This window comes from Typopeltis vanoorti, chromosome 5, assembly GCF_054136105.1.
Source record: "Typopeltis vanoorti isolate ZY-2024b chromosome 5, IOZ_Tvanoo_1.0, whole genome shotgun sequence".
Taxonomy (NCBI): Eukaryota; Metazoa; Arthropoda; class Arachnida; order Uropygi; family Thelyphonidae; genus Typopeltis; species Typopeltis vanoorti.
This window is the reverse complement of record NC_143553.1, coordinates 32,404,113-32,430,318: the sequence shown is the minus strand read 5'-3', so window position 1 is coordinate 32,430,318 and position 26,206 is coordinate 32,404,113. Positions and strand designations below refer to the sequence as shown.

Below are 26,206 nucleotides of genomic sequence, written 5' to 3'. Positions count from 1 at the left end.
AAATCAGCTTCCCCTTTTGGAACTCAACCAAACCTGATATGCTTCTTTCTTTCTTTTAATAGCAATTACATCCATCATCAACTCTATTCTCCCTTTACATTCACTTTCTAATTACAACTGCCTCTCTAGCTGCTTCATGAATTCACACTTTCAGATTTTGATATAATTCTGGATTCCAGTCCTCATTTCTATTCATCTTTTGCCTTAGCCATCTCTGTTACTGTTTGTAAATACTATCATCCAGCAGCAGACTAGGCTAAGCATATATCCGAGTGCTCAACAATTTCTCTTCAATCTTTTGGAGATAATTCTTGGGCAGTTCTCATAATTTTTCTAGTTGTTTATTTGGTTATAACACACTTTTTTATATATATAATAGTTTGCCAGATGTTGTAAACCTTTTGTTATGACTATCTTTTAGTTGATCTCTTTCAGAAGGTTTTTTTTAATTAATCTTTCTTTATATGCAAAAAACTACTTTTCTTTTTTAAAAAAATATTGTATTTTACAGAGAAAATGTAAGGTTGGCATGCCTGATGTTTATCACATCTATACGGACATAATTGAATTATGTGCTTGTGAGCAAGCCTAGTTCATCAAGTGAATAGCATCTCCACTTTACAATCCACAAGCTGTTAGTTTAAATCCTGCCTGTGACACGGATGTTTGTGGACTGTTCTTAATTGGCAGATGACATTATTGCTCAGTGCAAGACTATCGTGCTGATTATTTAGAGGATTTGAAAACTGTAGAGTGATGTCTCAGTTATCCACCTTTTAAATGAAACATTTTACTATTTTCAAATCCTCTGAATAGAGTGGTGGTCTTGTACCAGGCCATCTACCACTTACTTAGTTAACTGATCCTCAAATAGGTAAATACATCAACTGACTTCCGGTATAGCACCATGTAATTTTACCTTCAATTTCCTGACCAGCAAATTGCTCTCCCAGTGTAGTTGGATAATTGCAGGATTACTGTACTACATTTAGTCTATAGAATAGGATTCTAGATTATTTGTCTCAGTAGGTTTGCAATCTTTTATGCACATTAACCTCCAGATGATTTTGACATTCTGAAAGTTAAAGATGTACAGGAATCTCAGATTTTTGTATTGTCCCTTTAAATTGGAATTGATCTGATTGAAAAGAGAACCATAATGTCAAAAAAAAAAAAACGTTTGAGATGACTCTTGTAAAATATATGAGATGATTCTATAGTACTTAAACTATCTTATCCTTAAGTTATTGCATTTGTAATTTCACAAAATTACAAAAACTGTGTTTTCAATGGAGAAAACTTATTAATTGCTCTTTATTTTCATCCAGCTGGTTGGAATGGATGAATGCCAAAATCGTATATATCAAATGGTAGAAAAAGCTAAACGTAAAGCAGGAATTGATCTAAGTATTTCATTGGCTAGTCTTGTAAGTATTCTTTTTCTTTTTTTTTTTTTGATAAAAATAATATGGTCTTTATTCTTAGTATGCTTTGGAAGTGAGAGGGGGAAAGAGTATTTGAGAATAATTAAATTATGTATTTTCATGAAATTAATTGAAACAGATAAAAGCAGTACATTACATTAGATTGTGATGAGAACAATCAAGATATAAAAAAAAAAGTTTGTTCTCTTATACCAAACTAATTTAACTCATTTGCCACTCTAAAAAAAAAAAGTCAGTGGTCATATATCCAATTAACTACACTATTACATATACACAACATAATTTCCACCGGTGACTCCTTTTTTCTTTTTTTTTCCTTCTTGTCATGTATTAAAGAATTTCTTTTGCATCGTTCCTGAAAAAACCTTTTAGTAAAATAATGTTTCTATCATATCGCTATGTTTCTACCTATCAACCAATTTTTATAACCCACAAACTTTCAGTCTCTTCCATGAGGAGAGACTGAAGGTTTGTGAATTAAATTGAGTATTCCATAGACCTGTCACCATCTTGGTCACCCCATACACCCCACCTTGGGATCCTCTGCACTATTTCCTCATCCCCAGGGAACCTAGATGACTAGATGTGCATTAGACACCAGGGTTTCTTGGTGATGAGAAGGAGATGATCCAGAGGTGAGTGACCAAGATGGTAGCGGTCTATGGAATGAACCTTATGAGAACAGGTTGAAGATCCGTGGGTTACAGAAACTGGTTGATAGGCAGACAAGGGATGATATGATTGAGACATACAAATTACTGAAGGGTTTTTACAAGATTAATTCAAAGGAAATTTTTCAGAACAGGTCTGGTGCTGGGAGAACTAGGACCATCCGTGGAAAACTGAGTAAGGGTGTAGTTAGCAAGGGTGTCAGAGCTAGGTTTTTTTGCTTGGAGAGTAGTGAATGAGTGGAATAGGTTGCCACAGTCTGTTGTGGGTGCCATGACTGTGAATGAGTTCAAACCAATGTATGATAGATACTGCGCAAATGTTGGATAGTTATTGACATGATGTTTAGGGCCTCCCTCGATGAGTCTAAGAACTCCTGGGAATTGCCCCTAATAATAATAATTATAATTAGACCACATTCAGTTGTTCTTTGACAACTAGGTAATTTGATGAGCTATTTTGGCAACTTTTTTCAGTGTTACTTCTGAACTTAAACTGTCTTTTTGCCATCACCCCCAAAATTCTTAGCCTCTTCAGGTTCCTGAAGTCCAGCTCTGTCAACATACACAATTTGTAATCAGTTCATCCCAAAGTATATGATCTTACACTGGGCCACATTAACCTAGTAACTTTTATCTTTTGCATACTGCCAGTCTATTTAAATCTCCTGTAGGATCTCCACATCACTTTTGTTAACTGTTGCTCTGCCCAATTAGCATCATCAGCAAACAATGGGATTTTGCCCTTAAATCATTTCCTATATCATTGAAGCAAAAATATATCAGCTTTCCAAATACAGAACCCTCTAGCACACTACTAGTTCTCTTGCCTTCTCCTGGATTCAACCCCCCCCCCATATACTGCTCTATGATGTTGGTTCATCAGCTACCCTGTTATCATATCACTAGCTGAATGAGAGCACAAACTTTCATGTGGTATTGTTTATTAGACACACATATTCACAAGAATATAATTTTTATTATTGCAAATATTTTGACCAAAAACTAACTGGTTAACATCAGTGCATCAGCATAATCAAAAGGTGAAGCTAGAACAAAGAATGTTCCTATTTACAGAGCTGAACTACATGCCAGAATGCCACCTTGCGGGTGATTACCAAATGAAATAAGATTACAATTCAAGTCAAGGGATAGAAATAAAATTAAATTTAAATAATGAATTGAATGACACAGCATAATTTTGGCTTGAATTATAATCTTATTTTATTTGTAACCATCTGCAAGGTAGCATTTCAGCACATGGCTCAGCTCTGTTCAATAGGATTAACATTCTTTGTCCTGGCTTCACTTTTTGATAATGCTGATGCACTGATCCTATTCAAGTACTACTGTTGAATCCATTTCTTTTATCCAACTCAGTTATCACTTTATTATAAAACATAAATAAAAAAAAGAGTAATATCATATTCTTAGTAATTAATGCAATCATTAATGGATTCTCTTCATATTCAGCATCCACTGCACTTTCAATGTGAAATATTCAGAATTTTCTTTATTTAAAAAAAAAAAAAAAAAAAGCTTCCAACTTCATGACATGACTTCCATCTAAATATGTATCCTCAGTTCTATATCATTCGTGTCATACTTTATTTTCCCAAAACTACCTTCTCCCATGAGAGAGAAAGAAAAAAAAGCAATTGGAGAATATTATGTCAAAGACATCATGAAAATGTTTCACTGAATAGTATGAAATTATAACATTTAATGACTGATTTGAAGGGATAAATTTTCTATACACAAATGCACAAGTTTAAAAATAAGCTTTTCTTTGGTTCAAATAAATAATGAATGATATTAACTTGTTTCTTAAATAGTTCTTGAATCTTGAGAGTTTATTTTTCACTTGGTTAGACTATATTAAGTTTAGTTTAATCCTTTATCCAAGTGTGAGCAAACAAAGTTTGCACCTGAAAGTATCTTCAGGACTGGGGTAAGGTAGTGCAACACCAGGCAACTCGTTGCAAAGGTGGAGAAAGCTCTCATCACTCCTAATCTCAGTATCTCCCATAATGCAAAGCACATCTCCTTGTGGATATGTGTAATGCTATGCATTAAGGCAAGGGCCACTACCCATACCGGTTTCGACCTTTATTGAGGTCTTGTCAGTGGGAGCCAGGCCCAGTAGTGGAGATACAAAGGCAGAAGCAATGAGAGGTCATCCTAACCTATAGGAGTTGCCAAAGGCTGTGCAACCTTATTATTAAATTACTCCGGATTCAGAGAAAGATGTTGAGAGTTTATTTTTCACTTGGTTAGACTATAATAAGTTTAGTTTAATCCTTTATCCAAGTGTGAGCAAACAAAGTTTGCGCCTGAAAGTATCCTCAGGACTGGGGTAAGGTAGTGCAACACCAGGAAACTCGTTGCAAAGGTGGGGAAAGCTCTCATCACTCCTATCTCATATGTGAGCATTACACATATCTGCAAGGAGATGTGCTTTGCATTATGGGAGATATGTGTAATGCTCACACTTGGATAAAGGATTAAACTAAACTTATTATAGTCTAACCAAGTGAAAAATAAACTCTCAACATCTTTCTCTGAATCCGGAGTAATTTAATAATAAGGTTGCACACCCTTTGGCAACTCCTATAGGTTAGGATGACCTCTCATTGCTTCTGCCTTTGTATCTCCACTACTGGGCCTGGCTCCCACTGACGAGACCTCAATAAAGGTCGAAACCGGTATGGGTAGTGGCCCTTGCCTTAATGCATAACATTACACATATCCACAAGGAGATATGCTTTGCATTATGGGAGATACTGAGATAGGAGTGATGAGATCTTTCTCCACCTTTGCAACGAGTTGCCTGGTGTTGCACTACCTTACCCCAGTTCTGAAGATACTTTCAGGCGCAAACTTTGTTTGCTCACACTTGGATAAAGGATTAAACTAAACTTATTATATTCTTGAATCTTGGTTTAATGATATTGTAAAAGGAGACTAAAAGAATAGGCATACTGTTACTTATAATGAAAGGACTTAAATACTGAAGTCAATGACATATTAATTTCAAGTACAGAGGAAGAGTTTAAGACAGTGTGGTGTTTGATAACCATTAGAGACCATAAAATTAACAGTGGTAGTGTGTTATAACTAGTGGAGGAGCTTGCCAATCGTAACTCAATAAATAGTTTAATTGATTAAGAAAATGCCAAGTATTAATAATGGATGATTTTTAAAATAAATGATATTAGTTGGATGAATAAAATAGCCAATAAATAGAGCAGATAATAATTTCTTTGAATTAGTATAACAATTCAAAGAAATTGAATTGTTATAACAATATGAATTGTTTATTAGTATAACAAAGATAACAATTTCTTTGATGACTTTTTAAATAAATATGAATTTGGGTAGTTCATGAGGCTCGTGCCATTGCCACTCCAGATGGACATAGGTCTCGTGGAAGGCTAATAATAATAAAGTAACAAACATTCAACAAACAAACAAACAAATAAAGTAACAAACAATAGAGAAGCATTCCTGAAAGTGAAAGAACTTAATGGAAAAGCAAAACGTACACAGTCTAATAACATCAAGGACAGAGATGGAAACATACTCATTGATAAGGAAAACATAAATGGAAGATGGGTGGAGTACTTATCAGACCTCTATGATGATGATAATAGTAACGTGTTAGATGATTCACGACACCTTAAGTTAAACGTAACAACAGATACCACTCTACCCACAAGAAAGGAGGTAGAACATGCAATCAAGAATCTTCCTAATAATAAATCCCCTGGGTGTGATAATATTCCGGCTGAGCTGTTGAAAGCTTTGACTGGCCATAATAACAACTATTTCATGGAATCCATTCAGGACATCTATAAAACAATACAATTACCTGAAGTTTTTACAATATCTATATGCATACCAATTCCAAAGAAACATAATGCACAAAATTGCGAAGATTACAGAACTGTGAGCCTAGTATCCCATGCATCTAAAATTATTTTAACCACTGTTAACAAACAAATTGAAAGAGCCATAAGCGGTGAATTGAGTGAACAACAGAAAGACTTCAGAAGAGGAATGGGAACCATTAATGCTATCCTGGAACTAAAAATACTAATAGAAAGATCACTTGAAAGAAATTACATATGCTTCATAGACTTTTAGAAGGCTTTTGACCTGGTAAAACATAATAAAATGTTCAATATATTAGATAAATTAGACATAGAAGATCATGTACTTAAGATTATAAAAATGATTTACACCAAACAGAAAATGCAGCTGTTTAACAACTGCATTTAGGCTTCTGTAGTGAAAATAAAAAGAGGAGTTAGACAAGATTGTATCCTTTCACCAAATCTATTTAATATCTATAGTGAAATAGTGATGAAAAAGATTGAAAACAAAAAATAGGAATTAGTGTCAATGGTATAAAATACAACAATCTTAGATATGCTGATGATACCATTCTAATAGCAAAAAAGAAACAAATTAATCAAATTACTGCAGCTACTAATTGAAGAAGGTAAAGAATTTGGATTAGATATAAATGCAAAAAAGACCAAATTTATGAAAATCTCAAAAGAAAGCAGATCCGAGCCAGAAATATTCATAAACAATATGAAAATTGAACATAACAACAGAATACAAATATTTAGGCACCTACTTTTACTGCAGATGGAAAGCAAGATAAAGAAATAAAATTAAGAACAGCCATAGCTAAAGATGCATTCTGGAAAAATAAAGATCTGCTCAGAAGTTCTGTGAGTATCGAGACAAAGAAAAGAATGATAAGAACATTAGTGTGGCCAATTTTCACATATGGAAGTGAGACCTGGATATTCAAGAAGAGAGTAAGGCAACAGATAATGGCCTTTGAAATGTGGTGCTATAAGAGAGCTCTGAAAATCCCATGGACAGAACATGTGACAAATACAGATGTCCTACAGAGAATGAGACCACAGAGATCTTTATTACAGGAAATGATCCAGAGAAAGATGAGATTGGCAGGACATGTACTGAGAGGTTCAGCAGGACAGATGATACTAACAGTTTTAGAAGGAAAAATTATGGGAAAAGGATCAAGAGGCAAAAAAACGAAGGACATGGCTTGAAGATATAAGATCATGGACAGGATCACATGGCTATGCAGAAACAAAAAGGAAAGCAACCAACAGAGAGAGAGAACTGGAAGGACATGGTGCTGCACCCTCTCACTCAGGAAGCTATATGAAGAAGAAGAAGAACAACAAACATTCTAACTTAGGGCATAATAGTTATCAATATAAGAGAAATTGGGAGAGGTGCTTAAGAGTCAAAGCTGTATAACTGAGAGGAGACCTCCACATAGCCTTTAAAGGAATGCAGAGAACTGACCAGGGCTTCTGACTAAATGCCCAATCCTCTCCTTCTCTTGGTGCACCCTGTTAGGTATCTACCTGGATACTGAACGAACAAGGATGGGCTGGAAATTTGGGGTTTAGCCAACCAAATTATATCCTTATTGGCTTAAACCACAATGTAAAATTTTGGTACAACATGACAGAATTTCATGCTGACTGGGGTGTCGCCTGGTTGAACAAGGCCTCCATGGTTTTCACAAGGGAACTAGAGTGAACAGTGAAAAGTCAGCTTCTGGAAATACATCCAAACTCAACATCACCAGAGTTCAAGACCGGTACTATCAATATAAGCCTAAATGGCAAAGAAAGGGAACTAGCAGAGGAATTGGATAAATACCAGATTGATATAATAGGGATGACTGAAACAAAAAAGAGAAACTGGTGAAATCTTTCTAAGCAATAAATACAAAATGTTATATTCAGGCAGTAACAATCAGGGAAAAGAAGCAGTAGCTATAGTATTCAACACTAAATACAAGGCTAATCTTGAATGGCAGGCAATATCAAGTAGAGTGATGTGGGCAAATATCAGGATGGAGAACTGGACAATGAGACTTATTTGTGCCTATGCTCCCATAGAAGGTTCTATTAAGGTTGTAGTGGAGAAATTTTTTGAGGCTTTAGAGAAAGCAACTGACACCATGAAAAAGAAAAGCTGGTGCTTGTTAGGGATCTAAATAGCAGAATAGAAAATGATTTTCAGACTTACAGAAATATTTCGGGAAAATTTGGAGAAAAGAGCAAAGCTAATAATATTGACAAATATCTGTTGGATTTCTGCTCAGGACATGGACTGGTTATTGCTAACACAATGTTCCAATGAAAAATGTGCACAAATTCGCATGGAGAGAAGAAGCAAGGAATAAGAAAATTCTCATTGATCATGTTATTGTTGATAGGGATGTTTTCTCACTGTGTAGGACACTAGAGTGTACAGAGCAGGGCCACCGACAGAAATTTTTGGGCCTGTGACAAATCTGTGGTCTGGGCCCCACTTAAAAAAATGCATCACTTTTGTTTAATAAAAAAAGTCATATAAAACATTAAACATTCATTTAAAAAAAGTGTTCAATAAATTCAAATTTCGGTACATTGCATACCATACAAAATACAAACATTAAATAAAAAAATAATTTTTAAATTCTTATTGCCTCATCTGCCTCATTCACTTCCTCACTTTATGGTTAGCGAAATCTTTAATCACCTCATTATAATCAATTTTCATTGCCAGGTCATGTTCTATTGATAGCAAAGCTAAGCCGTTTAATCTTTCCTGGAGCATTAATGATCTACAGAAGCTCTTTATTGCTGAAAGTTTACTAAACGCTCTTTCACCTTCGGCAACTGTTACTGGTATTGTGCAAAAAAATTCTCATTGAAGTACATATTTCGGGAAAAACACTTGAAGTCGAAATTTATAAATGGTTTTTAAGTTAAGGGATATTACTTCCCATATTGTTTCATAGCCGAATAAGAAACTCAAAGTTTCATGCCGAATATAGAAACTATATAAAGTTTGGCAAGTCCAAGCGTAAGCAAATACCTGGATAGTGCAACACCTGACCCATTTGGTAGTGCAACACTGAGGCAACTCATAGTACGGGTGGAGCAAGCTCTGTTCACTATTCTTGGTATTTACCCATAATGTGAAACCCAGCTCCTAGGAGCTGTATTACTGTTCTACATTATGAGAGAAGGTCACTACCCAGACCGGTTTCAACCTTTATTGAGGTCTGATCAGTGAGTACGTAGACCTAGATAATACCAAGTTTGTAGCAAACAGAACTTACATACCCTACTATAAGAATTGCCAAGAAGGTGTCCTAATAAATTACTAATTATACGAAGAGCCAAAGGCTTCAATTCGGCAACGTGAACTATTTAAGTTAAGGGATGAACTTTGAGTTTCTTATTCGGCTATGAAACAATATGGGATGCAATATCCCTTAACTTAAATAGTTCATGTCACTGAATTGAAGCCCTTAGCTCTTCATATAATTAGTAATTTATTAGGACACTTTCTTGGCAATTCTTATAGTAGAGTATGTAAGTTCTGTTTGCTACAAAGTTGGTATTATCTAGGTCTACCTACTCACTGATCAGACCTCAATAAAGGTTGAAACCAGTCTGGGTAGTGACCTTCTCTCATAATGTAGAACAGTAATACAGCTCCTAGGAGCTGGGTTTCACATTATGGGTAAATACCAAGAATAGTGAACAGAGCTTGCTCCACCCGTACTATGAGTTGCCTCAGTGTTGCACTACCAAATGGGTCAGGTGTTGCACTATCCAGGTATTTGCTTCTCTTCACTTATTCTCTTCACTTTCGACATTTGGGGTTAAGTGTAGCTTCAGAGAGAACATCTTGCCACTTATTTCTAAAATGTTCAAGTTCTTTCAGAAGAGACTCAACATTTGCTGTTGCAATATCAATCGATATGGTTCTAGATTGCAATATTTTATTTCAGCTAAAGATTTTATTTAGACAGATGGTTAAAAAGTGTAGCGTCTGTCTAAAACAAAACACAGTATCATTCTCAATATGCCATTTATCCTTTATCATTGTTGTATTATTACGAGAATTAAAACCATGCATTATAAACACAGTTATATGACACATCAGGCCCTTTTCGATGCCAGGGCCATGACAAAAGTTTCAGATGTCACTTGAACACCATTTACTTTTGATCAGGGTAAAATTGAATTTCCTACTGAAAAGGAGAACATGTAAAAAAAGTTTTATTAGAGTGAATAAAAGTTGAGCAGCTCTCAGATGTGAACTGTAGACTAAAATACACAAAGATTATTGAAGAAAAAATGAAAGAGTTTGAGAACAGGAACCAAACCTTGGAGATTCAGTGGCAAATCCTAAAGAAAACATTGATTGATTCAGTCAGAGAGGTGAGGTGAGGTTATCTGCAAGGATAGAAAAATCAGAACTCCATTTTCTGATTTTTCTGCCACGAGGCAGTGAAGGAAAAGAAGAAAGCATATTGAAAGGTCCTGGCAAATAAGTCACTTTGTGCTTTTAGAGAATACAGAAACAAATATAAGAAAGGTAAACACTGTGTAAAACAGCTAAGCAAAAGTCATGGGAAGACTTTGGAAAGAACATAAAAAATTAAATATCAGGAAGAAAGGTGGAAAATATTCTAAAGGCTGTTGAAAAAGCGCAGAAATGGAGGAAAGAGTGCTGTAAAAGGAATTAGAGATGATAAAGGTGACATGTAAACTGGAGAAAAAGATATCCTTGATGTATGAAGTAATTACACTTGGTCGTTGACTTACGACCGACTTCTGTTCTGGCTGACAGGTCATGTCGGCCTGTTATTTATTAACAGTATTCTTTAACCTTTCTGATCTTTTTTATCATCTTTATAATTTATTTTTATAATCTTTTAAATTTATAATTATGTATATTGTACATAATGTGAAAAATAATGCTATACATACTGTACTGTAAACACAAAAATACAATCTAAAATTAATGTAAAAATTAATACAAATGAAATGTACAAAATCGATTTTTAATTTTTTCCTGCTGGGTTGTGAATCAGCAGAGCAGGCCTGGCCTTCTCTATAAAGGGGGCCCAGGTGCAAGAAACCTTTTGGGGCCCTAAATATTTTTCAAAGGTAAAAATTAAAGAATTCGAAATAAGCGTATTGTAAAACCTCTTACCTGCAAATGATTTTGGCACAAGAAAACAAAAAAAAAAAAAAACACATTCGAAATATAACAGGTTAACATAATGTTTACTGAACACAAAACAAAAGTATTAAATAATTAAAATAAATATTTAACACAAACAAAAGTAACCTGGCTCACCAACTAGTGCACAAAATCTATTTACAATTAATTATTGTTTAAAGTAATAAAAAAAAATAATTTAAGCAGATAAAAAAATAAATAGGTTTACTATTTAGGAACCTAGTTTTATTAGCACGGATATTGCTTAATTTGTATTTATTTAAATATGCGATTTTTTTTTTTGCTATGTCATTAATCATTTACGAAAAATTACAATTTTTGGCAATTTCCTTTTCAATGCTTAATATAGCAACTGCATTTAAGTGTTCTTCACACATAAAGATAATTCTTTATCAATTTTAATTTGCTTAATGCTCTGTACTTGCTATAGTAACTGGTAATGTAAAGAAAATTTTCAATACAGTTAGCACATTTGGAAATAGTTCATTATAACTATTATTTAATCATCATCATCATCATCATCATCAAATTCCTGTCATGTACCCTCAAGGGGTGTACAGGATATGACAGTACTACATGAAAAAAATTACATCATTACTAACTTCCTATCTACAATTTTCCTCCAAATCAGTCTGTTACTTGTCAAGACTCCAACATTATCAGATCTTATATTTCTATCGTCTAAGGCACTTTGTACCGTATCAATCCACCTATATCTTGGTCTTCCTCTGGGTCGTTTTCCTGCCAACCTGGCAGAGAACACTTGTTTTGCTAATCTTTCCTCTCCCATTCTATTTAAGTGACCATACCATCTGAGATTAGCTCTGCTAACGCATTCCTGGATGCTGACAATGTCAAGTTCTTTCCTAATATCCTCATTTTTAATATGATATTGCCATTGATGCCATCTGTTCACGCCTCTAATCTTTCTCAGGACTCTCATATCTGCGGTCTCTAGTCTTTGGTCAAGTGTTTTACTTCTGACCCAGCTCTCAGATCCATAAGTTAAAATTGGTTTGAACACAGTCTTGTATACAACTAATTTAGTGTTCCGAATTTCTTTCTTTCTTATTCCATATGAATTTATTCAATTGACTTCCCACGATACCAGCTTTGCTGATTCTGTTGTCTATTTCTATATTTAGTTTACCATCTTCAGTAAAAATTGTGCCTAAGTAGCTGAAATGTTTTACTTGTTCCACAGGTTCTCCATTCACAACACAGTTGACATTTTCAATGATTCTGCCTATTTTCATTGTCTTTGTCTTTTTATTGCTGACCTTCATACCATATCTATTACAACAGCTATTCAATTTAGTCAGAGAATCTTGCAGACTTGTAGCGGATTTATTTAGAAGTATAACATCATCCGCATAAAGCAAAGAGCTGACATTAACATCTCCAATTTTGATATCAGGTTGAATACCACATTCCTTCATAATGTGATCCATATAGATAATGAATAACAGAGGGGATAATGTACATCCTTGTCTCACACCAGATTTAACATTAAACCATCTTCCTGTACTTCCTTCAATTCTAACTGCTGACTTGCAACTCAAATAAAGACTAAGTATTGCTTGGTATAATGCCCCATTGACACCATATAACTGCAGCGTATTGAATAGCTTCTCTCTTGGCACCTTGTCATATGCCTTTTCCAAATCGACAAAACTTAAATACAGATCTTTGTTATATTCCCATGCTTTCTCGACTATTTGTCGTAAAGTGAAGATCTGATCCTGACAGCCTCTATTTGGCCTGAATCCAGCTTGTTTTTCACCAAGCTTTTCTTCCACAATTTTTCTCAACCGTTTCTCAAGTATACTTGCATAGATCTTGCCAGGAACACTCAGTAGGGAAATACCTCTGTAATTCTCACATTCAGTTTTATTTCCCTTTTTATATATGGGTACTATGAGAGCTCTACTCCAATCATCGGGAATTCGTCCCTCTGTCCAGGCTTTCTGAACTATGCAGTGCAGCCACTGTAAGACTCTTATACCACCATACTTCAGCATTTCTGGTCGAATATCATCTACTCCTGCTGCCTTTCCACATTTCAAGCCTTTGATGGCTTTTTCTACTTCAAGTATGGATATGTATTCCTGACTGCATTCCTGGTCAGTGTTTTTTACCACTGTGCAGTCATCACTGCTTGTTTCATTTAGCAATTTTTCAAATTAATTACTCCATACTTCAAGAATATCTTTTTCTCTCGTTTTCATGTCACCTTTATCATCTCTAATTCCTTTTACAGCACTCTTTCCTCCATTCTTAAGCTTCTTCAACAACCTCCAGAATATTTTGCCACCATCTTGATATTTATTTTCTATATTCTTGCCAAAGTCCTCCCATGACTTTTGTTTAGCTAGTTTTACACACTGTTTAGCATTCTTGCATTTGTCTCTATATTCTCTAAGAGCACAAGCTGACTTATTTGACAGGAACTTTTGATATGCTTTCTTCTTTTCCTTCAATGCCTCTTTAACTTCCTGTGTCCACCAGGGAGTTCTGATTTTTTTATCCTTACAGACAACCTCACCACATGCCTCTCTGGCAGAATCAATCAATGTTTCCTTCTGAGTTTGCCACTGAATCTCCAAGGCTTGATTCCTGTTCTCAAACTCTTTCATTTTCTTTTCAATAATATTTCTGTATTTTAGTCTACAGTTCACATCTGAGAGCTGCTCAACTTTTATTCGCTTTAAAACTTTCTTACATGTTATTCTTTTCAATATGAAATTCAATTTTATCCTGCTCAAGACTAAATAGTGATCACTTCCAATTTCAAATCCTCTGTACACTCTGGTGTCCTGCACCAGGGAGAAAACATCACTATCAACAATAACATAGTCAATGAGACTTTTCTTATTCCTAGCCTCTTCTCTCCATGTGAATTTGTGCACATTTTTATGTTGGAACATGGTGTTAGTAATAACCAGTCCATGTCCTGAGCAGAAATCCAACAGATATTTGCCATTATTATTAGCTTTGCTCTTTTCTCCAAATTTTCCCAAAATATTTTTGTATGTCTCACAATCATTTCCTACTCTACTATTTAGATCCCCAACAAGGACCAACTTTTCCTTTTTCATTGTGTCAGTTGCTTTTTCTAAAGCCTCAAAAAATTCCTCCACTTCTACCTTAGTAGAACCTTCTGTGGGACCATAGGCACAAATAAGTCTCATTGTCCAGTTCCCCATTCTCATATTTGCCCACATTACTCTACTTGAGACTGACTGCCATTCAAGAAGATTAGCCTCGTATTTTGTGTTGAATACTATGGCTACTCCTTCTTTTCCTTGATTGTCATTGCCTGAATATAACATTTTGTATTTATTGCTCAGAAAGATCTCACCAGTTTTGGTCTTTTTTGTTTCAGTCACCCCTATTATGTCGATCTGGTACTTATCTAATTCCTCAGCTAGCTCCATTTCTTTGCCATTCAGGCTTCTTACGTTGATAGTACCGATCTTTAACTCTGGTGATGTTGAGTTGGGGTTTGTTTTCAGATTTGTTCCAGTAGCTGACTTTTCGCTGTTCGCCCTGGTTCCCTGGCGAAAACAACGGGGGCCTTGTTTAACCGGGCGACGCCCCAGCCGGCATGAAATTTTGTCATGTTGTACCATCATTTTTTATTTTGGTTTAACCAATAAGAATACAATTTGGTCGGCTAAATCCCAAATTGCCAGCCCATCCTCGTTCGTTCAGTATCAAAGTAGATACCCAACAGGGTGCACCACGAGAAGGTGAGGATTGGACATTAGGTCAGAAGCCCTGGTCGGTTCTCCGCATTCCTTTAATTTTTAATATATATTGCAATATGTCTTGCACGTTATTTACATTTTTTTGGTCCAAGATCAATTCTCGTAACAAATTCTGGATTAAGTCTTCATTTACATCTTTACTATAATATTTTACAAAATCCCTTGAGCTGTTTTCTAGTTCATTTTTTTCTAATGTTTTTGTATCAGTGATTAATTTAAAATAAATAACATTGTGTATATTTTTAAATCTCTCATCTATTTGTACAATAACAGTATCAATCACAACTTGAAAAAGTGACATCTAAATTCCTCTGCTGGGTTTAGTAAAACTTCATCTTCTGCTAGTTCGGAAAATAATCTTTTTCTTTTTCGAATTCTTTTTTAGGGAAGTCTTCGGATCAGGGATTATAGCACGAAAGTTGAAGTTTCATGCTATCATTTTTGCATTGTCTAAAAATGTGTTAAATTTTGATCGTAAATTTTGGATTTCATTTTTAATTTTATTCAGAATCAATTGTTGATACTATTAATTTTCAACAATATTGTAAACCACACCGATAAGCTTAAAATAAATGTCATTGCTTGTAATGAATCTAGTAGATTCATTACAAGAAATGACATTTATTTTAAGACTTTTAGCTTCGGATACTGCTGTGTTATCATTAATTGCACCAATAAATTCTTCTAAGGCATTATAGGTTTGTTCAAACTGTGTATATGCTTTGACAGCATGTATTTTGGCTTCCCATCAAGTATCACATAATGGTTTAAGCGTAATATTTAAATGCTTTTGTATAATTTCCCACCTTTTTATAGATGCAGAAAATGGAGTGGACTGCATTCTGGCAGAGCTTCTGAAGAATGGCAGGGATGTCCTGCTGGAGTAGTTCACCGGCTCATCTTGCTGCTATGGTGGGAAGAACGTCTGTCGGACGAATGGAAGTAGGTGCTGATCACTCCTGTATATAAGAAAGGAGATAAGTCTCAATGCAGCAACTATAGGGTCATCTCACTGCTGAAGACTGGCTACAAGGTGCTGTCTAACATCATGCTAATGCACCTCACCCCATATGCAGAAGAGTGCCTTGGTGATTACCAGACTGGTTTTAGGAGGAACTATTCTACAATAGACCAACTCTTCATGCTGCACCAAGTTTTTGAAAAGTGCTGGGAATATAACCAGGAAGTCCACAATATTTTCAGAGACTTTTCTAAAGCCTGTGACTCAATTATACACCCAAAAATGTGGCAGGTGTTAGAAGAGCTGGGAATTCCTCGAAAAATGGTGCAGGTGTGTGTGTGTAGCTGGTTCGAGAGCAGGAGCGAAAGCAGAAGGTGACTTGTAGGACCCGTTTCAAGTACAGACCGCCGTGAAGCAAGGTGATGGGCTTTCTCCGATTCTCTTCAATCTAGTGCTGGAAAAAGTAATTAGAAACATACAGCAAGTGGCGAGTGGAGTCGACATGGGGGGTACAAATTAGAATTCTTGGCTATGCAGACAATCTGAATGTCATGGTGCACCAACGGGATGATGCAGTGGCACTGGTTACTGCTATTGAGGAAGTTGTGGAAGACGTTGGCCTGAAGATAAACACTGAGAAGATGAAGTACCTTTCATGAGTCGCCATGCTGCTCAAGATCTAGAGGGAGCTGCTCAGTTTGAGAGGGTGACAGAATTCAGGTACCTGGGGGTCTGTCGTGACTGAAGACAAAGTCGAAGCTGATGTCCAGAGTTGGGTGAATGCCACGAATGTAGCCTACTACCATGTGCATCCCCTTTTTGCCTCGCGTTTACTGTCTTGGACTACAAGACTTTGATCAGGCCTGTTCTCTTCTATGGTGCCGAAGCATGGACTCTCAAGGTGGAGCAAGCCAACCACCTGAGGGTATTCGAGAATAAGATGCTACGACGTATGGAGGAGTCATGGCAGACGGAGTTTGGAGGAGGCGGTCTAACACTGCTTTGTACAACTCAGCAGACGTCTTGACGGAACTGCGAGCCCGGCGTCTTCAGTGGATGGGGGCACCTGCACCATATGGGCCCCGAAAGAACTGTGAGATAAGTGTGGGAGGCCCGACACTGATCAGGGAGACCAAGAAGGAGATGGGAGGATCTGCAGATCAGGAGGAGGATCTGCAGGCTGTCAGGCTGGAGACTGCCCAGTGGCGTCGTGTGGTGCTTGAGGCCAAAAGTCCCCCTGTGCTGACAGCGCCTAGATAAGCCAAAGTAAGTCAAGACCTACAAAAGGGATATGACAAGGTGCCAAGAGAAACGACATTTAAAACATTACAGTTGTATGGTGTCAATGGGGCATTATATCAAGCAATATAATGTAGAGTATAATTACAACTCAAATACAACTCTTTATTTGAGTTGTAAGTCAGCAGTTAGAATTGAAGGAAGTACAGGAAGACAGTTTAATGTTAAATCTGGTGTCAGATAAGGATGTACATTATCCCCTCTCTTTTTATCTATATGGATCACATTAGGTAGGAAAGTGGTATTAACACCCTTATCCGGCCATGACTCTATGTCCAGCAAAATCTGGATATGATTCTGTAACACCTATTGAATAACACGGATAAGAAGTGCAATTTGTTCTCACTATTTCATCCACCACGGCCAGTAGAGAGGTTAAACCTGGTGTTAATTTCAGCTCTTTCCTTTATGCAGATGATGTTATACTTTTAAATAAATCCAGTACAAGTCTTCAAGATTCCCTGACTAAATTGAATAACTGGTGTAATAAATTTGGTATGAAAATCAGCAATAATAAGACAAAGATGACGAAAATAAGCAGAAACATTGAAAATATCAACTGCATTGTGAATGGAGAGCCTATAGAACAAGTAAAACATTTCAGCTAGTTAGTGAAGACAGTAAATTAAATATGGACATAGACAACAGAATCAACAATAGAACTGAGTTTGATTCTAATCATGATAAGAGGAATCTTTATTATTATTATTATGTGACACTTCCAAGGAGTCCAAAGACTCATCAAAGGAGGGCACCCCCCCCCTCCCTACAGCTCTTCATCTTCACCACTCAATCCACCAATTACAGCGAACTGCATCATCTATGCCAACGGCATCTACTGCCAACCACTACTAGCATTCACAGACAATCACAAACATCCGTGCTCACGGCAGGATTCGAACCCACATCCTTTTGGCTGGAGAGTGGATACACTAACCACTTGGCCAACCAGGTTGGCATTTTTGAATTGAAGGTGAGTTAGCCTTATGTTATGATGAGTTAGATTTCATTTGGAGGTAACAGGATTTTTTTTTTTTTTTTTTTTTTTTTTTTTTTGCTCCTGGGTTTTTCATCCATCATGGGCGATATACAGGTAAATCGCCAATGAGAACACACACAATTTATAGATAATGATGGTAGTAGGTGGTAGATGGCACTGTGTGTTGATGGTAATAGTGTTGTGTAGTTGGAAGATCTAGTAGGGGAAACAGTGAGTTGTGGCAAAGTGGTATGCCCTCCCATGATGAGTCCTTGGACTTCTTGGAGGTATCACTTAATAATAATAGTAGTAATATTTTAGTGGGTATTCTTTAATCTAAAGTGGAATTATATGTATCATTTCAAAATGTTTCGTCCAGATTTGCATCTGTAATTATCTAAGTTTAAAGAAAATTGAATTGTCTTAACAGAGTTAAGACAATTCAGTTTTCTAACTATCCTTGATACCAAAGTTTATTAAAATCCATACTACCACAGCAGTTAATGTCTTAAATGGATGGACGGACAGAATAAATCTGAATGATGCATTTTACATGCACTATTTCTCTTCCAGAAATGATCTGGAAGAGAAATATGTCAAATTTGGTATGCCATTGTATGAAACAATACCTTTTTTTTGTAAAATAATTAAAAAAAAAAAAGAATATTTATTTATTTTTTACTGATTTTCATTCCAAACTTATTATAATAATTATTTAATATAACTGGAGACTTTTAAAGACATTCAGCAGATTTATATAAAATGATATCCTCGGTACAGAGTGAAGACAATGAACTTAATATCTGTTGATATTGGAGTTAATATTGTTTTCTTTTATAATGTGTTCATATAGACTATAAACAATAGTGGAAATTGCATACATACAACTCATCTGATTTAACATCACTCCAATCCTCATGTATGTTTCTTAATTTTCAATTTAAGTATAAGTTGTATTACTCTTTACTAAGTTCCAGTTTATGCCATATAATTTTAGTACTTTGAACAATTCATCCTTGTTATCTTGCCATGTACCTTTTTCAGATCGTTATATTCCTACAGCTTCCTGTACAGTTTGTCACAAGGTATCATTGCTGTAATTCTTATTTGATCTACACTCAGCTAGCTGTTCTTCACCAATTTTCCTATCATGATGTTTATTAGATTTTTTTTTTCTACAAGTATGCTTGTGCAAATGTTTTCAACAGTAGGGAATTTCTGGATAATTCACACATTGATTTATTTATCTTTTATAAACTGGTTCAGTTAAGAGTACTGTATGATTTATTTGCTGAACAAATCATGATGTAGTATAGCTACTGTAAAATTTTGATACTTCATGTTGTAAAATATCTTGTGAAACATAGAAATATTTTTCACCTATATTGATTTTCCATGGGGGCCATAAAATACTGTACTTATAATTAAGAGTATATATAACCTACTGTAATGTAATAAATTTAGTAATATAATGTTAGAATAACTGAATGTAGAACCACAAGCAATTGTAACTAAAAAGATCAGACAGGATTAGGCTAGTAAACTGAAGGTCAACATCAGTCTCAAAGGTCACTGGATTATATGAGTTTTGCCACCGAAACCTAATGTAAGCATGGGTGGCTAAAGGGCACTTCCAGTAAATCCGGGAAGTTTTGGAAGGAAGGACAAGGGACAGCCAATGATATAAAAGGCAGAGATTGAGGGACGAAAGATCTTTCTCTTATTTATTGTTCCTGTGGCAAGCTTTTCGAGGAGGGGAAGAGTCGGGGTCCCGCAAGTAGTAGTTCTGGAGATCATGGGGGAATTCACTGCAGAAGAGGCCACATCTCAAGGTAGCCTTCCGTGAAATTCTTCAAAAAATGTACTGATCCACGTGCTTGCTTATTTGTTGCAGCTGATGCAGTTCCTAACAGCACGCCGAAGAAATACATTAATGTTACAAGGAAGGAATTTGCAAGACAACAACCGTCAGATAGTGCCTGATCACAGCTGTCGTGCCAGAAGGAAAAAGAAACCAGCACAATTCACCCTTAATCCTTTAGGATCCAGGACTGTACATGATATAGTGAGCTTGTAAGTAAATTGTGTGTACAGATGATAGATGTTGATCTGTTTAACTAGTGGCATAATGTGTTGAAGAAGTCAGAAAGCCGAATGTGAGTTTGAATATGCTTAAAAGAATACTGTAAACTTGAATAGTGCTTGTGTTACATAATGCTTTGAACTTGTATAGTATAATTTTGCCTTATATTAATAGGATAAAAAGCAGGGATATGTTTGTTAAAAATTCATCCACGTGTCTACTATGTTTAGTGTAAAAGGTCTCTTTGTTTAGTACCTTAAGTGAATTGTCTTACTAAATATGTGGAGAGTCAGGTATGTGATATATCCCATTACTTTTGTATATTAATTGTCTTAGCTATAATAAACATGTTTGGTTTTGTTAATAGCTGGCCTGATCTTGGTTAACCAATGCACTGTCTCACAAAAACACATTGAACTTCTGTGACCTAAGTGAAGTAACAGCCACGACTGAGTAATTCAGAGTTGATTGAGATAAAATGTTACAAATGGCACAGTTCAACATAATAATAAAATAAGAATTAATAAGAATTACAATGTCTAAGCACATCAAGTAGGATTTCAGCTAGTATCCATATTTTGTATTCCTAATGACAAATATCTGTTGGATTTCTGCTCAGGACATGGACTGGTTATTACTAACACACACTATGTTCCAACATAAAAATGTACACAAATTCACATGGAGAGAAGAGGCTAGGAATAAGAAAAGTCTCATTGACTATGTTATTGTTGATAGTGATGTTTTCTCCCTGGTGCAGGACACCAGAGTGTACAGAGGATTTGAAATTGGAAGTGATCACTATTTAGTCTTGAGCAGGATAAAATTGAATTTCATATTGAAAAGAATAACATGTAAGAAAGTTTTAAAGCGAATAAAAGTTGAGCAGCTCTCAGATGTGAACTGTAGACTAAAATACACAAAGATTATTGAGAAAAAATGAAAGAGTTTGAGAACAGGAATCAAACCTTGGAGATTCAGTGGCAAACTCTGAAGAAAACATTGATTGATTCTGCCAGAGAGGCATGTGGTGAGGTTGTCTGTAAGGATAAAAAAATCAGAACTCCCTGGTGGACACAGGAAGTTAAAGAGGCATTGAAGGAAAAGAAGAAAGCATATCAAAAGTTCCTGTCAAATAAGTCAGCTTGTGCTCTTAGAGAATATAGAGACAAATGCAAGAATGCTAAACAGTGTGTAAAACTAGCTAAACAAAAGTCATGGGAGGACTTTGGCAAGAATATAGAAAATAAATATCAAGATGGTGGCAAAATATTCTGGAGGTTGTTGAAGAAGCTTAAGAATGGAGGAAAGAGTGCTGTAAAAGGAATTAGAGATGATAAAGGTGACATGAAAACGAGAGAAAAAGATATTCTTGAAGTATGGAGTAATTACTTTGAAAAATTGCTAAATGAAACAAGCAGTGATGACTGCACAGTGGTAAAAAACACTGACCAGGCATGCAGTCAGGAATACATATCCATACTTGAAGTAGAAAAAGCCATCAAAGGCTTAAAATGTGGAAAGGCAGCAGGAGTAGATGATATTCGACCAGAAATGCTGAAGTATGGTGGTATAAGAGTCTTACAGTGGCTGCACTGCATAGTTCAGAAAGCCTGGACAGTGGGACGAATTCCCAATGATTGGAGTAGAGCTCTCATAGTACCCATATATAAAAAGGGAAATAAAACTGCATGTGAGAATTACAGAGGTATTTCCCTACTGAGTGTTTCTGGCAAGATCTATGCAAGTATACTTGAGAAACGGTTGAGAAGAATTGTGGAAGAAAAGCTTGGTGAAGAACAAGCTGGATTCAGGCCAAATAGAGGCTGTCAGGATCAGATCTTCACTTTACGACAAATAGTCGAGAAAGCATGGGAATATAACAAAGATCTGTATTTAAGTTTTGTCGATTTGGAAAAGGCATATGACAAGGTGCCAAGAGAGAAGCTACTCAATACGCTGCAGTTATATGGTGTCAGTGGGGCATTATATCAAGCAATACTTAGTCTTTATTTGAGTTGTAAGTCAGTAGTTAGAATTGAAGGAAGTACAGGAAGATGGTTTAATGTTAAATCTGGTGTGAGACAAGGATGTACATTATCCCCTCTGTTATTCATTATCTATATGGATCACATTATGAAGGAAAGTGGTATTAAACATGATATCAAAATTGGAGATGTTGATGTCAGCTCTTTACTTTATGCAGACGATGTTATACTTCTAAATAAATCTGCTACAAGTCTGCAAGATTCTCTGACTAAATTGAATAGCTGTTGTAATAGATATGGTATGAAGGTCAGCAATAAAAAGACAAAGACAATGAAAATAGGCAGAATCATTGAAAATGTCAACTGTGTTGTGAATGGAGAACCTGTGGAACAAGTAAAACATTTCAGCTACTTAGGCACAATTTTTACTGAAGATGGTAAATTAAATATAGAAATAGACAACAGAATCAGCAAAGCTGGTATGGTGGGAAGTCAATTGAATAAATTCATATGGAATAAGAGAGAAATTAGTCAGAACACTAAATTAGCAGTCTACAAGACAGTGTTCAAACCAGTTTTAACTTATGGATCTGAGAGCTGGGTCAAAAGTAAAACACTTGACCAAAGACTAGAGACCACAGATATGAGAGTCCTGAGAAAGATTATAGGCGTGAACAGATGGCATCAATGGCAATATGATATTAAAAACGAGGATATTAGGAAAGAACTTGACATTGTCAGCATCCAGGAATGCGTTAGCAGAGCTAATCTCAGGTGGTATGGTCACTTAAACAGAATGGGCGAAGAAAGATTAGCAAAACAAGTGTTCTCTGCCAGGTTGGCAACAAAACGACCCAGAGGAAGACCAAGATATAGGTGGATTGATACGGTACAAAGTGCTTTAGACGATAGAAATATAAGATCTGATAATGTTGGAGTCTTGACAAGTAACAGACTGATTTGGAGGAAAATTGTAGATAGGAAATTAATAGTGATGTAATTTTTTTCATGTAGTATTATCATATCCTGTACACCCCTTGAGGGTACATGGCAGGAATTTGATGATGATGATGAATGATTTTTTTTTTTTTTTCGGATTCCAATAATAATGTACATTTTTCTTGTTGAGAGGCTTATACGCTGGTTAGACATAATAACTAATATTTAAGGAATTGACAGCGTATACTGGAAATATAGATTAAATAAACTTTAATATACACTTTCCGATATTTCGGCGAATGTTACGTTGCCATCTTCTTGGGAACTTACTAAAAAGACACGTGCACACAAGTACTAATACAACAAATGAGACTGAGGCTAGGATGCTAGCGTTTTCCTAAAGTCCTGATGGTGCCCTCTGGCGGGCTATATTGGTAGTTCTTGGCCTTTGGGCTGAAGTCCTATTCACGAATGTCCCTCTCAAAGAAACCTTAGAGCTAATCCAAGCAAAATTTCCTCCCGATATCTGAGCCCTATTTCAGTTTACAATGAACTCAGGCTATTTCGTTTGGCAGGAAAAATTCTACAAACAGATAGAGGGGACAGCCATGGGTTCACCACTTTCCCCACCCTTGGCCAACTTCTTCATGGAGATGTTTGAAGAGAAAGCCTTAAACTCAGCCCCACAAAAACCTACCATATGGCTTCGCTATGTTGATGATGTTTTCGCTATTTGGCCACATGGCCCGGATTCACTCCTCTCCTTCCTAACACACTTGAACAACCAACACCCTAGAATCAAATTCACCCTGGAAAAAGAGGAAAACAATAACCTCCCCTTCCTAGACACACTAGTCACCCGCCAACCTGATGGAACCTTGGTTTTCTCAGTTTATAGAAAACCCACCCATACAGGCAGATACATTCACCAACAATCCCACCACCCCCTTTCACAACAATATGGAGTTATTAAAACATTATTCAACAGGGCAAAAATAATCTGTTCTAATAATCAAGCCCTAACCACTGAACTAAATCACATCCGTGACACTTTCTCAGCCAACGGCTACCCCCTCCAAAAAATCCAAAAAATACTTAACCCAGTTATCCATAACCCACCACCCCCTTCCCTTCACAAAAAAGATTACTCTAAATCCATCACTATTCCCTACATCAGAGGCACCTCAGAAAAAATCAATAAAATCTTAAAAAAACATGACCTGACCACTTGTTACAGACCACATAGAAAACTGGCATCCCTTATCCGCTCCACCAAAGACCAACCACTTCCCCTAGACCTACCTGGTGTATACCAGGTCCCTTGCAGCTGTAAACTGTCCTACTTTGGCCAAACAGGCAGGACAGCAAATATCAGAATCTCAGAACACAAGGATTACATCCGATTTCACCAGTACAGCCACTCTGGGCTTGCAGACCACGCTCTGGATACTCGCCACAGAATAAGATGGAAGAAAGCCACAGTAATACACCGCAGCAAGTTCAAGTATGAAAGACTATTCATGGAATCAGCCTCGGCCCTTAGGAACATGCCAAACCTCAACAAATTTGGATGCATGAAACTGCCCCAAATTTGGGAAACTGTTATCAAAAGAACTTCAGCCCAAAGGCCAAGAACTACCAATATAGCCCGCCAGAGGGCACCATCAGGACTTTAGGAAAACGCTAGCGTCCTAGCCTTAGTCTCATTTGTTGTATTAGTACTTGTGTGCACGTGTCTTTTTAGTAAGTTCCCAAGAAGATGGCAACGTAACGTTCGCCGAAATATCGGAAAGTGTATATTAAAGTTTATTTAATCTATATTTCCAGTATACGCTGTCAATTCCTTAAATATTAGTTATAATGTACATTTGCTGTTCTAGACAAAAAATACAGAACTTAGTATGTAAGTGATCTTTGCATCCAAGTCTTTCATTTTGCCACTCATGGTACTCTTCTTATCCTTTTCTTTAAATTACTCTAATTTCATCATGTGAACCTCCTGATCAGTTCATTCTATAATCCCAGAGACCAAAACCATAATCACAAAATTTCCAAAACTAGGACTCCACATTCCACCTTAGCATATCAGTGTAAAAATAATCATAATTTAAAATTCTGAATATTTTTACAAATTGTTTATGTCATCATCATCATCATCATCAAATTCCTGCCATGTACCCTCAAGGGGTGTACAGGATATGACAGTACTACATGAAAAAATTACATCATTACTAACTTCCTATCTACAATTATCCTCCAAATCAGTCTGTTACTTGTCAAGACTCCAACATTATCAGATCTTATATTTCTATCGTCTAAGGCACTTTGTACCATATCAATCCACCTATATCTTGGTCTTCCTCTGGGTCGTTTTCCTGCCAACCTGGCAGAGAACACTTGTTTTGCTAATCTTTCCTCTCCCATTCTATTTAAGTGACCATACCATCTGAGATTAGCTCTGCTAACGCATTCCTGGATACTGACAATGTCAAGTTCTTTCCTAATATCCTCATTTTTAATATGATATTGCCATTGATGCCATCTGTTCACGCCTCTAATCTTTCTCAGGACTCTCATATCTGCGGTCTCTAGTCTTTGGTCAAGTGTTTTACTTCTGACCCAGCTCTCAGATCCATAAGTTAAAATTGGTTTGAACACAGTCTTGTATACAGCTAATTTAGTGTTCCGACTAATTTCTTTCTTATTCCATATGAATTTATTCAATTGACTTCCCACGATACCAGCTTTGCTGATTCTGTTGTCTATTTCTATATTTAGTTTACCATCTTCAGTAAAAATTGTGCCTAAGTAGCTGAAATGTTTTACTTGTTCCACAGGTTCTCCATTCACAACACAGTTGACATTTTCAATGATTCTGCCTATTTTCATTGTCTTTGTCTTTTTATTGCTGACTTTCATACCTATTACAACAGCTATTCAATTTAGTCAGAGAATCTTGCAGACTTGTAGCGGATTTATTTAGA

At 36.1% G+C, this 26,206-nt stretch overlaps 1 protein-coding gene across 9 annotated transcripts in view; it reads left to right on the top strand.

Annotated features, from left to right (window-relative positions):
• The window catches only part of LOC150106294 (N-acetyl-D-glucosamine kinase-like), a 285,728-nt gene that overhangs the window by 73,772 nt on the left and 185,750 nt on the right, over window positions 1-26,206 (top strand). For all 9 annotated transcript variants that reach the window (XM_090392325.1, XM_090392323.1, XM_090392318.1 and 6 more), the window contains exon 3: window positions 1,329-1,427. In XM_090392325.1, the coding sequence (XP_090248451.1) occupies window positions 1,338-1,427 (90 nt within the window). In that variant the 5' untranslated portion in view covers window positions 1,329-1,337. The remainder of the gene's footprint in view (window positions 1-1,328; window positions 1,428-26,206) is intronic.